The 12,808-nt window shown below is 60.2% G+C and overlaps 1 protein-coding gene across 1 annotated transcript; it reads right to left on the bottom strand.

Moving 5' to 3' along the window:
* TLE6 (TLE family member 6, subcortical maternal complex member) lies at positions 1-9,478 on the bottom strand. The gene is given in 14 exon segments (XM_058537589.1): positions 1-161; positions 314-390; positions 633-783; positions 1,164-1,305; positions 1,579-1,829; positions 2,232-2,484; positions 3,108-3,145; positions 3,243-3,416; positions 3,418-3,506; positions 3,757-3,828; positions 3,952-4,273; positions 4,360-4,422; positions 8,094-8,135; positions 9,159-9,478. Coding segments are annotated over 14 exon segments (2,055 nt in total). The 5' UTR covers positions 9,435-9,478; the 3' UTR covers positions 1-56.
* Between the last annotated feature and the right edge of the window lie 3,330 nt (positions 9,479-12,808).

Below are 12,808 nucleotides of genomic sequence, written 5' to 3'. Positions count from 1 at the left end.
TAGGGGAAAAAGGACAGAGAAAAGGGCCCCGAGTTGGGATGACAGGACCGAGCCCCTCAGTACGTGATCTGGTACACGGAGGCGTGGTCCCTGGACCCCGTGACGATCAGGCGGTCATTGGGGGACACGTCACAGCACATGACGGAGGAGGTCTCGGGTATCTGGGGGGATCAGGAGCAGAGCAAGGGGGCTCACCCACCCTCGCCCCTAAGCTCTGCCTGTCAGTTCAAACGTGGGCCCTTCGGGGCAATTTGCATCGGGACCCCCCCCCTCCCCGCTCGGCCCCCTGAGCGCACCTGCCCCACCCTGGTACCTGGAACACCATGGTCCCTGTGGGCATGCTGCAGATGCTAACCAGGTCGTCCATCCCGACGCTCACCCACCACTGGCCTGGAAGGAGGCAGAGGGCACTGGGTCACAGGGGAAAGCTGGCAGCTGAGGGCCAGACCCCTGGGGATCTGGGACATGGAGGGAGCCCCCCACCTCCCTCCTGCATCACTGATGAAGGGAGCGGGGGGTGCTCAGGAGGGTCAGAAAGGGCGGGGCAGAGTCTGAATGGGGTGGGGCCCTGTGGGAGGCTGGGGGCCCCTGGGGGCCCCTGGGGACTGCCCTCGCCCCACCCAGCCACTCACCGAGGGGCGAGAACTTGACACCCAGGATGGTGCCATCCTTACACCCCACCAGCTGCCTCTGGCCCCCGCGGGTGGGCTGCAGCCACTGCTGGCCGTTGGCCATGCCCACCAGCACCCAGTCCTGCCGGGGGCTGGGGGACAGGCTCATTATCTGGGGGTAGGCGGCACAGAGGAACCTGCTCAGGGTCTCACCCAGCCCGGGAGGCAGGCAGGAACACAGGGACCCACCCTGGGGGCCCAACAAACAACTTCACATGTTGGGGCCTCAGTTTGCCCATCTGTCAAATGGGCATGGTCCTCTCTACCCTAAGGGATGACCACAGACTAAATGGGCTACCGGAGCCTGGTACCAAGTATGAAAGCATCCCTATTCGGGTAACAGGGAACATTTCTAATGACCTCCTCTTCCTCCCAGCATCCCTGGAACTTGGGGTACCACTACCCCCAGCTCTTCCACCAACATCCAGCTCTTTCTCTAGTCCGAGGACCAGCCGCTACCCGGCCACGCAGGCCCCATCCCAGCCTGCACACCTGGGACTCGAATGGGTACTCCTGGGGCTCCCCGGCCGCCCGCAGGTCCCGGCACCGCAGACAGGCGTCCAGACCACCCGTCCAGACGTTCTGGTCTTTGATAGCGATACTCTTCGCTCCATTCGGGTGGCCTGGCAGGTCTCTGGACAGGAGGGGGTCGGGGCTGAGACTCTGAGCTCTGGGCATCAGAAACACCACCCGCCCAACCACAGCTTGTTGACAGATGGAGAAACTGAGGCAGGCAAAAAGTCCAGACGGAAGCAGCCCAGCCAAGATTAGAACCCGAGTCTTTGACTCGCTCAAATGTGAGTTCAGGTAGGCTAGAGGGATTTGGCGTCCAGACTGCCAGAGCCCTGCCCCGGGGATGAGGCAGGTCCGGGCTCTTGGGGTGACCTTGCCTACCCCCTGACTGCACCTGACCACACTCTGGTCCCGCAGGTCCCAGATCCTGACGGTGCCGTTGGTGAAGCTGGCGAAGGCCAGGCTGTCGGCGGGGTTGGCAGCCAGGGCCTGGCAGGTGAGACCCGGACAGGGCAGCTCATCCTTCACATGCAGGGAGGGCGCCGTCAGGTCCCACACACTCACACTAGCCAGGTGGTGGCCGCCCGTCAATAGGGTCGTGCTGTTGGAGAACAGCAGGCAGGTACGCAGGTAGGCCCCCTGGGTCTAGGATGGGCAGAGGCGCAGGTGAGCTCCTGTGCCAACAAGCACCACCCCTGAAATAGCACCGCCCCCAGGGAGCAGCCCTGCTCCCAAGCCACGCCCCGGGACGAAGCCCCACTCCCGAGGAGTCAGCCCTGTTCCCAAGCTCCGCCCCCGAGATAGCCCCACCCACCAAAGAGCAGGCCCCGCCCCCAGTAGCCAGCCCCGTGGGTCTGCCATGGGCAGATGCACAGGTGAGCTTCCTGCTCCCAGAAGCCCCGCCCCTGGGAGGAAGCCCCACCTCCCTGGGAGGAAGCCCCACCTCCCTGGGAGCCAGCCCCGCCCCCAAGCAGAAGCCCCGCCCCATGAGGCAGCCCGGATCCCAGGCCCCGCCCCCTGGGAGCCAGCCCGCCCCCCCCCACTCACCTGTACACGCAGGTGGCTCTCGGGAAACCTGTCGTCCACCACCTGGCCGGCCAGGCTCCACACCTTGACACCACCCCTGCCGCAGGTGAACGCGTGCCGCGTGAAGCTGCTGACAGCCGTGGCCAGCACGGGCTCCCCGTGTTTCAGCATCCGCATCTTCTCCATCCTGTGAGGGACGGCCAACTTCTTGGACTGCCAGGGCAAAGCATCCGGTCTCTTCCACATGTCTTCGAAGTCCTCGAGGTCCCAGCAGCTTGGGAGGGGAGGCCTCGAGGTCACCGACTTGCCTTTGAGCCCATCTTCCCCGAGCGGGGGCACCCATCAAGCCCCAGAGGGGCTTTGCTCTTTTTCAAATGTTGGGGTTCTCTCTCAGGTCTCATTTCCCCACCACACTACACTTCCCCCAAAGGCCTCCCCACATCCCTCCAAGTATTCTCCCTCCCCCATAACCCAACACCACTGCCTTCTGTCTGGAATGCTTTGCCCTATCCCAGCAAACTCCCACTCATCCTTCAAGGCCCTAACCATTATGCCCCTTCCTCAAAGAAGGGGCATAATGTCCCTTCTGGGGACATTCGTCCCCATCTGGGTGCCTCCAGCCTCAAGGTTGGGGCTGTTTGCATCCAGCTCTGACACAGCCCCCCTCCCTCGCCATTCCATGGGAGTTCCTTCCCTAAAGCCCTTGAACCCAGGGCTGGTTCCATAGGGAGGGACAGCGATGCTGACCGTGTCATACATCTCCACCCAGACCCCTCAGCTCCGGTTACTGAAGACAGGACCGTGGCGATGGGGAAGGAGGAGGATGCACCTACACCTCTGGTCCCCTCTATCTGCCGGGGACAGGGTACAGAAAGGAAGGGCAGTGCACATACTTACATGGGCTTCAGAAATCGACAGGCTTGCCCAGCAGGCTCCTGCGGGTAGACCAAGAATCACAGCTGAGCCATGTCGGGCCCCTGGGCCCTGTCCCCCCAGCCTTTACAGGCGGTGCCACTCAGGTCCTGGTCTCACCTGGGCCACGCGGGAGCACACCCCCCGTGCTTCGGTGCCCGGGCCTGTGCTCCCTTCTCGGGAACCCTCATGGGAGCCGGGGGAGGGCTCAGGCGGGCTGAGAACTGGGCAGACAAGAGCCGGTAAGAGGCAGGCAAGGGCTCCCCGGGGCGGGCGGCCCCCTCCCACTGGGGTTACCCGAAGCATCTTCGGGTTGTGGCTCCACTCCTGGGCAGCAGCGTGGTCCTGGGTCCTGGCTTTCCTGCCCACAGGAAGGGGGGCTATCTGGTCAGACCAGAGGACCTGCCTGGGGTCTTAGAACCAGAAAACCTTACGGGGGTGCAGGCAGCGTGGACAGGACTGACTCGTCAACTGCCCCAAATCTGTCCTCCCACCCAGACGGAGCTGCAGACAGTCTCAGGGCACAGTCCTGAGTCCTCCGAGGGCATCCCAGGGGTAAGGGGGCTAGGGAGGAAGTGCGCCAATGCCACAGGAACCGAATGCCCAGACCTGGGGGCCCAGCCGGGATCCCCACCCAGCCCAGGAGCCCACTGCTCCGGGTGCCGAGGATTCCAGTCACTCACCAGGCCTGGCGTCTCTTCTGTCACTATGACAATGGGAAGAGGGCAGGGCGATGGAGAGGGAGACGGCAGGATGACAAGTTCAGCCTGTGCTGTCCCCCCACACAGCCCGAGGTCACCCCTCTCCTGTCACCCTCAGGGAGACTCACTCCTGTGTCCCAGCTGGTCCACCTTATCGTGGGTCCCAGTGAAAATCTGCCAGAGCTGCTCGGTCAGAACGTCCTGCCAAAACCTGGGCTCCGAGTCCCAGGGGGTCTGCCTGTTCAGCTGGTGGCCTGGGGCGTCGTCCAGTCCAGAAGGCTGCTGCAGCCAGTTGGAAGACCTCGAGGCCATGACGTCCTCGAAGTTTGGCCCCTGGAGACTGGAGGGACGTGGGGTCCTGACCCCCCGGTGCCAGGAAGCCTTGGGGCTTGCAGGCCTCCAGGAGTCCTGGTCGGCCTGTTCGCCAGGGGAGACCTGGCTCTGCTGCGGCTGCAAGCATGGGGTTGTAAGGGACACGAGGACGTGCCCTTTGCCCCGGGCCTGTCCCCTCCCTCCTCGAGGACCCAGAAACCTACCTCCGCCAGCTGGAAGCCCAGGGGCTTGCTGCAGGTCTCCATGATCCGAAGGAAGTTTTCTGCCTGGAGGGGGCAATGTCATCCCAAGCTAAGCCTTCCTGATGGGACAGCCCTGGGCGTGGATCCCTCCCGTGAGCCCGTTTCCCCGTGCCTATACGGGGATATACCGCCCCTCGAACATTTTGTGTGAATTCACGATAACGCAGAGCCCTCTGCACTAGACTTAGCGTAAAGCAACTTCCCTATACCCAGAAGCCAGCCTTGGTGGCAGCTGACAAAAATCTAAGTCTAATGACCAGTCACCATTATAATATGACAGAGTAGAGTCAGATCCGGGTTCGCACCCCAACTTCTTTCCTTGAGATGTCTGAAAACTAAAGCCTGAACACCACCCCGTGCTTAAAACGGCCTCAAGAAGCAAAACGGTGTTTCCACATGTCCCCTGTGTGGGGACGGCATTTGAATTTCCTTGAACGATGGAAAGATACTAAAAAACCGACGGTTACCTCTACGGGGGAAGGGCTGGCAACAGGACAATGGGGGACCCCATGGGAGGGTCACTTGCATTATTTTATATTTAAAATGGAGCCATGTGACTACCACTGATTCCAAATTTAACAGCTTCTATGCACACACAAGGGACTGAGTAATCTAAGTTTCTTTTTCTACCTACCCACAGGACACCTGTCTGTCCTTTTAGGGTACGCTCCTTCCTAGCACATACCCTACTGCTTTTCCTCCGCAGGACTGATCCGACAAAGGTACTGGCTTCACTTTAACCCCTCCTTCCACGAGACTGCGCCTGCACAGCAGCTACCAGCCACAGATGGCTATTTAAACATCAAGTCGAGTACACTTAAAAACGCAATTCCATCCACGTGGGGCCAGCGGCTGCCGAAGCGGACGGCACCAAGACCCAGCAGCAATGGTTCTTAGAACACGCCCGGCCTCCAGCTGAGGACTCAGACCAAATGAGACAGGAACCTCCCGGCCAGGACGCCCGAGAATTCGCAGCGTGGGGACCCAGCTCCTTGTCATGCACGATAAGGAACTCTCTGGGGTTTGTGTGTGTGCAGCTATATTTAGTCCAGTGCCAGACTAAATATAGTGACCTCAGGAAAGTTCTAGATCTGCCTCGTGCTAGCTGCTAGCTTCATGTAGCTACTGAACACTTGAAATGTGGCTGGTGCCACTTAGAGGATGGCACTGATTTGGTCTTTGGTCTACGGCCCTGGAGGGGCGCCCATGGGCATTATTAATGCACTCTCCCCGCCACGGTGGGTACCAAAAAGCTCTCCCAACAGCCTTATAAGTGACCCTGCTCTCCATCTCCTGCTCGCATGACCTGAGAGGAAACTTCCCCCAGCTCCTTGCACCCCCTCGCACCTGGATCTGTAAGTCATAAATCTTGTGACTCTCCTTCCTTTGTGTGGGTGAATTGAAACTGCGCCTTCAATCAAAATGCCCCCGTGGCTTTCACTTCCCCTACGCGGGAGCCCGGATGCAGAGGGAGCCACCTGCCCACCTCGTGTGGGTGGCTCGCGCCCCCTCGTTCAGCAGGTCGTAATCTGCATATTCTTAATTCAAGACACGGGCCCAGCCTCTCAACACATCTGGCCCAGGGTGAACCGGAAAATCCTGGGAAAATGTTCCAACTCACGAAGAAAGGCAAGTGATAAAGGCAGGCAGCGTGAGCGCCCACTGGCCCTCAGTTCTGCGTAACAGGCACTACCGGCTTTCCCATTTTGCAGATGGGAAAACAGAGGCCCAGAGAATCAAAGCCAGTTTGCCCAAGTCAGGAGAAACGGGGGCCAGGCAGTGTTCACCTGCCTCCATTGCCCGCCTGGCCCCTCCCCTGCCTGGTGGGGCAGACCGGATGGTGGAGGGAGGGCTGGCATGTGGGTCCCGCTCTCTGAGCCCCAGTGCTGCAGGCTGCTGCCTCCCAGGGCAGCCGGTGATGGATTCCCCAGCTGCGCCTCCCAGTAGCTCAAGGCCCAGGGGAGCCTTCCCCAATTCGCCCTGGCTCGTTAATGCGCAATTTACTGGCACTTTAATGCTCTCAGCCTGCAAAGTGCTGCTCCCTCCTGCCTGCTGGCTGGCCCTCCCCGGGGAGAGCTGTGTGCAGGGGGCTGGGAGCAGGGGGGCTGCCTGCCTGGGATTGTAAACGCACAGCCAGGAGGCTGGCAAAACAAAGAGCAGGGAACAGAGGGGAGGGAGACGGGCAGGGGGTCCCGCAGGACCGCATGGCAGCCAGGGATCATGGCCTGTGGGGAGGGCCCTCCTGGGTGAGCAGCAACGTAAGTGGCCCATCTGGGGGCCTCGCCCCCCAGTCTTGATACTCGGCCAGGGCTGTCAGGGTCCTCCCCAAAGGAAACCCACCATCTGATTCCTGCTCACCACCCAACCGCTCTTAGTCACCAGCATCCCACATCTGGATGGTCCTAACTGGTCCTCCACGCTTGGCCTGGCCCCCACTGTCCATCCTGCCCACAGCTCCCACCAGAGGGCGCCTGTGAACCACTCACTGAGTCAGGGCCCGCCCTCTGCTGCCCACAGCCCTCCAGGGCTCCCACCTCCCTCCAGGGGAGAAGCCCAAGTACTCCCTGCGGCCCACCAGGCCCTGCCCCACCTGCCCCGTCCCCTCCCTGCCCTCCCTCCTCCCTCTCTCCCCCTCGCTCCCTCTGCTCCAGCCACACGGGTCTCCTCGCTGTTCCCCCAACACCTCAGGCCCCATCCTGCCCCAGGGCCTTTGCATGGGCTGCTCCCTCTGCCTCATGTCTTTTCCTCATTGCAGACATCTACACTCCTCCTCTGCCCTCCTTCAAGTGTTTGCTCAAATGTCACCTTCTCAGCGAGCCTTCCCTGACCACCCTGAATTGCAATCCACTCCCAGCCCGGCCCCCCAGCCCCTCAGGCTGTTCTAATCCACCCCCCACCTTGCTTGGGCCCTCACCATCTGACACTGCTGTTTACCAAGCTCCTCTCGCCCCAAGGGCAGGGGTTCGTCTGTGTTCTTTTTTGCCATTTCCCTGGTGGCACCTACACCACCACTTGGCAAGCAGGTGAGGGATAAATATCCATTGAATGAATAACTGAGTTCTGGTTGCTTCCTGGGCCCCCCCTGCGCCCGCTCTGGGTGTGTCTCTCTCTGCTCCCCGAGCTGCCCACCCCAGGCCCTGCTGAGTCGCAGACGCGGCCCTGGCCCTCTGCCCGTCACATCTGGCACAGGCAGCAAGTCCGGCCAGCACCCAGGAGAGAGGGGCCAGGTGGCGGGAGGTCAGGCAGGGGCGGGAGCCGGGCTGCGGCGAGGGCAGGGCGCCCCATGCCGGGAGCCCGGGCCCCCCGGGCAGACCTGACCCCCGCTTGCTCGGGAGCCCGGCCCCTGAGATCTCAGACGCACGGAAGATGACAGCCTGGGTGTGCCTGGCACACAAAAGGCCCTTCCCAGCCGCAGCAGCCGAGCCGCCACACAGGGGCCGGGAAGGAGGCGGCTCCGAAAGAGGATGGAGATGGACCCCCAAGATGTGGGATCCACTGACTCCCGGGGGATTCCAGGTCAGGCCCCCTCCTCTGCCCACAGCCCTCCAGGGCGCCCCCTCCCTTGGGGGAGAAGCCCACGTCCTCCTTGCCCTGGCCCCCCAGGCCCTGCCCGACCTGCCCCGTCCCCTCCCCGCCCTCCCTCCTGCCTTTCAAGCAGGGGCAGCTGTACCCTGAGCTCCTGCTCACTCACTCACCTGCTTGTGATGTTCCTGGAGACCCTGCCGGATCTTCTGGAACTAGAAGGAACAATGGCGTGACACTGGGAGGTGCTCAGGGGAAGTCGGCCAGGGTGCAGAACCTGAACGCTGTGCTTCTCCCCAACTGTGTGACCCCGGGCAAGTTGCTGGACCTCTCTGGTCCCTATTCTCATCAAATGGGATACACCTCGTACACTCAGAGTGGGAACTAGTTAGGGAGACTCTTGGATTTCATTCTCAAGGTGAAGGTCAAAGCCCTCCTCGTGGCCCCCCCAGGCCCTGCACGACCTGCCCTGTCCCCTCCCTGCCCCCCCTCCTCCCTGTCTCCCCCTCACTCCCTCTGCTCTAGCCACACGGGTCTCCTTGCTGTTCCTCCAACATGCCAGGCCTGCTCCTGCCCCAGGGCCTTTGCACGGGCTGTGCCCTCTGCCTGGCACACCCTTCCCTGTTCTCTCCAGGGCTGGCAGGAGCTCCTTATCTTCCACGTCTCACTGTGAACATTGCTTCCTCCGAGAAGCCCTTCCTGACTCCCTCAGCTCAAAATCGGTGCTCATTTTCACCCCATTGGCTTCCATTTTTTCTTTACAGGCTTACACTTTGTTGAGTCTTGTTTCTCTATTTACTGGTCTTCCTTCTCCCATTAGAGCCGCCCTGTCCAATGATGTAGCCACTAGTCACGTGTGGCTATTTACATTAAATCAAGTTAAAAATCCAGTTCCCTTACAAATACTCAAGGGCCCCATGTCCTATTGGACCCTGTTGATATAGAACAGTCCCATCATCGTGGAAAGTTCTAGAAGACCGTCCCACACTAGAACACACCCTCCTCGAGGGCAGGGACTCCAGTTACACGCCGTATCCCTACAGGACCAACTGTCGGCCCCAGAAACACCTCCTTTAAATGTGAAATTTCTAGTTTTCCCAGCAAGGTTGGCATTAAGGAAGAAGGTCTCCAGATAAGCTGGGGCCCAAAGGAGTTAACTCACTCGGCCAAAGTAGAGCGAAAATAAGTAGACAGGAGGGGGTCCCCAAGCCCAGGAGGGGTTGCCCGGTATGGCTCACCAAGTAGTAAATGTGCTCCATCTGGCTCGTCAAGTGAGGGGGGACCCTGCGGGGAGACAGACCAGCTGGAGGCGGCGGCTCAGGACCCTTCCCCAGCATGAGCCCTGCTTCAGGCTCCAGCGTGGCTCTCCCAGACTCGGATGCCGTATTTGGGGCCAGGGCTCTCTGGGCCCCCGAGGGATGGGACGGGATTCTCTCCTGGGCGGGACTTCGGGCCGCGGTGGGCCCTCCAGCCCCAGAATCGCCCTCACCTGGGGAACTGTTTCTTGAGCTCATCCAGGACGTCCTGGTAGTTCTGGCCTGGAAGGCCGGCCCCAGGATGAGCCTGGAAAGGTTGCGGGATGGATAAACCAAACCCACAGGCCCCCTCACCCCAGGCTCCTCCCTCTCCCCCCAGGGGCTAATGCCACCCCAGATTCCTCACCGAAGTCCCTGGGGGCCTCACCATCCTTTGAGGGGGCCCCTGGGGGCTGAGATGGCCCCTGGAGGTCATCTTCAGGCAGTAGGCACAAGGGCTTTAGCCAAGGACTCTAAAAGTAACAAAGACGTCAGGTCCTGGGGCAGGGACAGAACTGGTCCCACCCCACCCCTGGGCCTCCTGCACCACCCACACGGCCTCCGCTCCAGGACCCAGTCCTGGGCCCCCATCCCCTCCCTGACCTCCAGCACCCCACCACATTCCCCACATCCTGTGTTCATTCATCAAACACTCTGGTGCCTCCAGCTGCCCCGATTAACGGTGGGGACCTCAGGGGCCTCACCCTATGAGCGGGGAGGAGGGGAAGACAGTGCTGGACGCACACACTCCCCGCCAGCAGGCTGGCGGACCCCAGAGAAGGACACCAAAGCTTAACCTTAGTTTTGAGACAATTTCCTAAAGCACAGGAGTACATCACTGGAAAGGGGTTTTGTCGGATGAGTAAGAGTTGGCCAGGTGAATTAGGTGGGATTTATCCCACAGAAGAAGAGACCTCTCCCCGCCACAATCACTCCTGCCACACCAAGTCCCTTGCTAACTTCACTTCTGAGGCTCAACGCCCCTCCAGCCTCGTCCCCAGCCCGGGGACCCTGGGCTCCTCCAGGAGACTCGCCGGCCTACCCACCTCCCTTACAATAGAGGCCCGGGAGGAAGCTGCAGAGGTCAGCCAAGTTCAGGCCAAGAGGAAGCGGCTCCCCCCAACCCCGGGGGCTATTTGACCCGTCGGGCCCCGGCCCTGCCCGCCCCTGCGCCACCCCGCCGCCACCTGCGCCGCGAAGCCGAGCAATGAACGCGCAGCAGCTGCACGTGGGCTCGGGCTCCGCGGGCGGCCGCCGGCGGCGCCTGCCAATCGCCAGGCCGCTTGCCCACGTGGGCTGCGGCCGCCGTCGCTGATTGGTCGTCTCGCCCCGGTCGCCGGCCGAGCTGTCAATCAGCGCACGAGGCGCCGCCGCTTAACCCTTGCGGTCCCGCTGCGGGGAAGGGCGTGCAGGGCTGCGGGCAGGTTGGGGTCCAGGCCCGCGAGGATGTTGGGAAAGGCAAAGGGCTTGGGGTCAGAAGGTGCAACTTGGGGAGGGGCTGGGCGGCGTGTAGTTGCATTGTTTGGTGAGAAGCCTGTTAATTTTTAGCCATGCCCAGGAGTGAATTATGGCTGGGGGTGGGGAGCTGGGAACGGGGGGTCTTTAGGACTCTGATTCCAATCCTTTGATATGAGCTAGTGACATTTCCCTCAATATTAAATAATGTGCAATGCAAACGAAGCTTCAAGCCCCTTTTCTGGGGTAAACAGCTCTCTTTTTATGCTTTCTTCGAGCCAAGCCCCGTGCTACACATTTTATCTGAATTTTCCCAAAATGCTCTCCAAGCCCAGGGACAGAACCTCTGAGAACAGAAAGCTGGAACTGCAAAGGCATGGAGGCTGGTACCATTTTTCCAAGTTCCAGGTCCAAGGCCAAGGTGGGAAGGTGTGGTGGGTATCCTCGGCCTGAGATGATGTCAGAGAGATGAGGGGGGATGGGGAGGGATTCAGGAGTTCTGTTTTGGCCCGTTTGAAATGCCTCCTCGAGATGTGAAGGGTCACTCTGGAGTTTTGGAATGAGAGGCCACATTTCTGCCCACCCCAGGACCTTTGCACTGGCTGTTCCCTCCTCTGCCAGGGACAGCCTCCCTCCTCACAGCACAGGCTGGCTCTCTCACCTTCAGCAGTCTGCTCAGAGGTCACCACCTCAGTGAGGGCTCCCCTGACGTCCCTTTTAAAAATGCACTCCCACCCCCCACCCCAATTCTTTCTTATTTTTCTCCAAATGTGGATTGGAGCTAATCTTGGAATCTCAGTGGCCAGTAAGCCCTGCTGTGTTCAAAATTCATATAATGCTGAGAATTCTCCAGTTTGCCCCTTTCTGTGCTTTGTCAGTGGGATGGACGGACAGACAGACAGACACACGTGACACTGAGGGTTCAGATCTCAGGATGTGTAACCCCAGAGGTTATGATATAGACACACAACGGGTTTGGGGGCTGGTCTACGGAGCAGAAAGCGAGGGCTGCCGTGAATGAGCTGCCAGAAAGGTTTTCACCCAGGATCCATCACCCAGCCCTTAATTGAAGTGTATTTTATTTATGGTCCAGCCTGCTAATTGCCTCCCTCTGTGCCCCGGGCTCTCCTCCTCTGACTTTCAGCTGGGCCCACCAGCTTACCCAAGGCTGTCTTGTCGCATCTGGTATCCACTGGGTACCTGTGGCTATTTCAATTAAAACAAATTAAAATTAAAAACTCAGTTCATCATGTGGCACTCAGGCCGCATGTCAATTACTCAGTAGCCACACGCGGCTGGCGACGACTGTCCACACTGGGCAGGGCAGATCTAGAACATTCCCATCGCCGGAGAAAGTTCCACTGGACGGTGCAGATCTGAGGTTCTTAAAAAAGAAAAATTCTGGGTCTGTGTAGAAAGTGGAAACATTTTATTCCATTCCCACTTGTTGAAAGCCCCCGCCTGTGGGGTTGGGGTGATGTTGGGTGCCTTCCATGATGTGTGGTCATCTCTGCTTGCCCCAGCCTGGCCAGCAGGGACGCAGCCTCCTTGAGCCCCCAGGAAGGGGATGGGTGACATGGCGGATAGAATGGGAGGAAGCAAAGATTTCCTTCTTGGTTTTTCAGTTGTTGTGGTCAACTTGGAAATCCAGGGTCTGGAGGAAAGTTGGAGAGAAAAGGGGTTTGCATTTCCAAAGCTTTGGGATTCCCTGGGCCTGCCCTGGGGACCTTAGACCCGCCCCCCAGAGGCCTCAGGGTCACCTGGGTTGGGTGTGGACCGAGCAGAGGGCTCAAGAGAAGCCCAGGGTGCAGAGGGGGCTATGGAGTGACCGCAGGGAGGTGACAGCAGGGAGGTGGTGACAGATTTCATCACCCCCCTTCTCTCCTCCATCCCCAGAACTTCCCAGAGGCCCACGTGGGCAAGAGACAACAGCCACGTGACAGAAGTGAGGGAGAAGCCGCAGAAAGCCTGCAGGTAGAAGGACCCTGCTGTCCTGTCCGTGAATGAATGACCGAGAGGCAGAAGGACAGGGACCCTCCGAAGACGCTGGCCAGGCTGGGAGATGCTCAAGGCTGGGAGGCCCCCAGCTGCCCCCACTCTCTGACGCCACGTGAACCCCCTTGAACTTAGACCTGCCG

This window comes from Diceros bicornis, unplaced genomic scaffold (assembly GCF_020826845.1).
Source record: "Diceros bicornis minor isolate mBicDic1 unplaced genomic scaffold, mDicBic1.mat.cur scaffold_67_ctg1, whole genome shotgun sequence".
Taxonomy (NCBI): domain Eukaryota; kingdom Metazoa; phylum Chordata; class Mammalia; order Perissodactyla; family Rhinocerotidae; genus Diceros; species Diceros bicornis.
The sequence above is the reverse complement of the archived record's forward strand: the minus strand, read 5'-3'. Positions and strand labels throughout refer to the sequence as shown.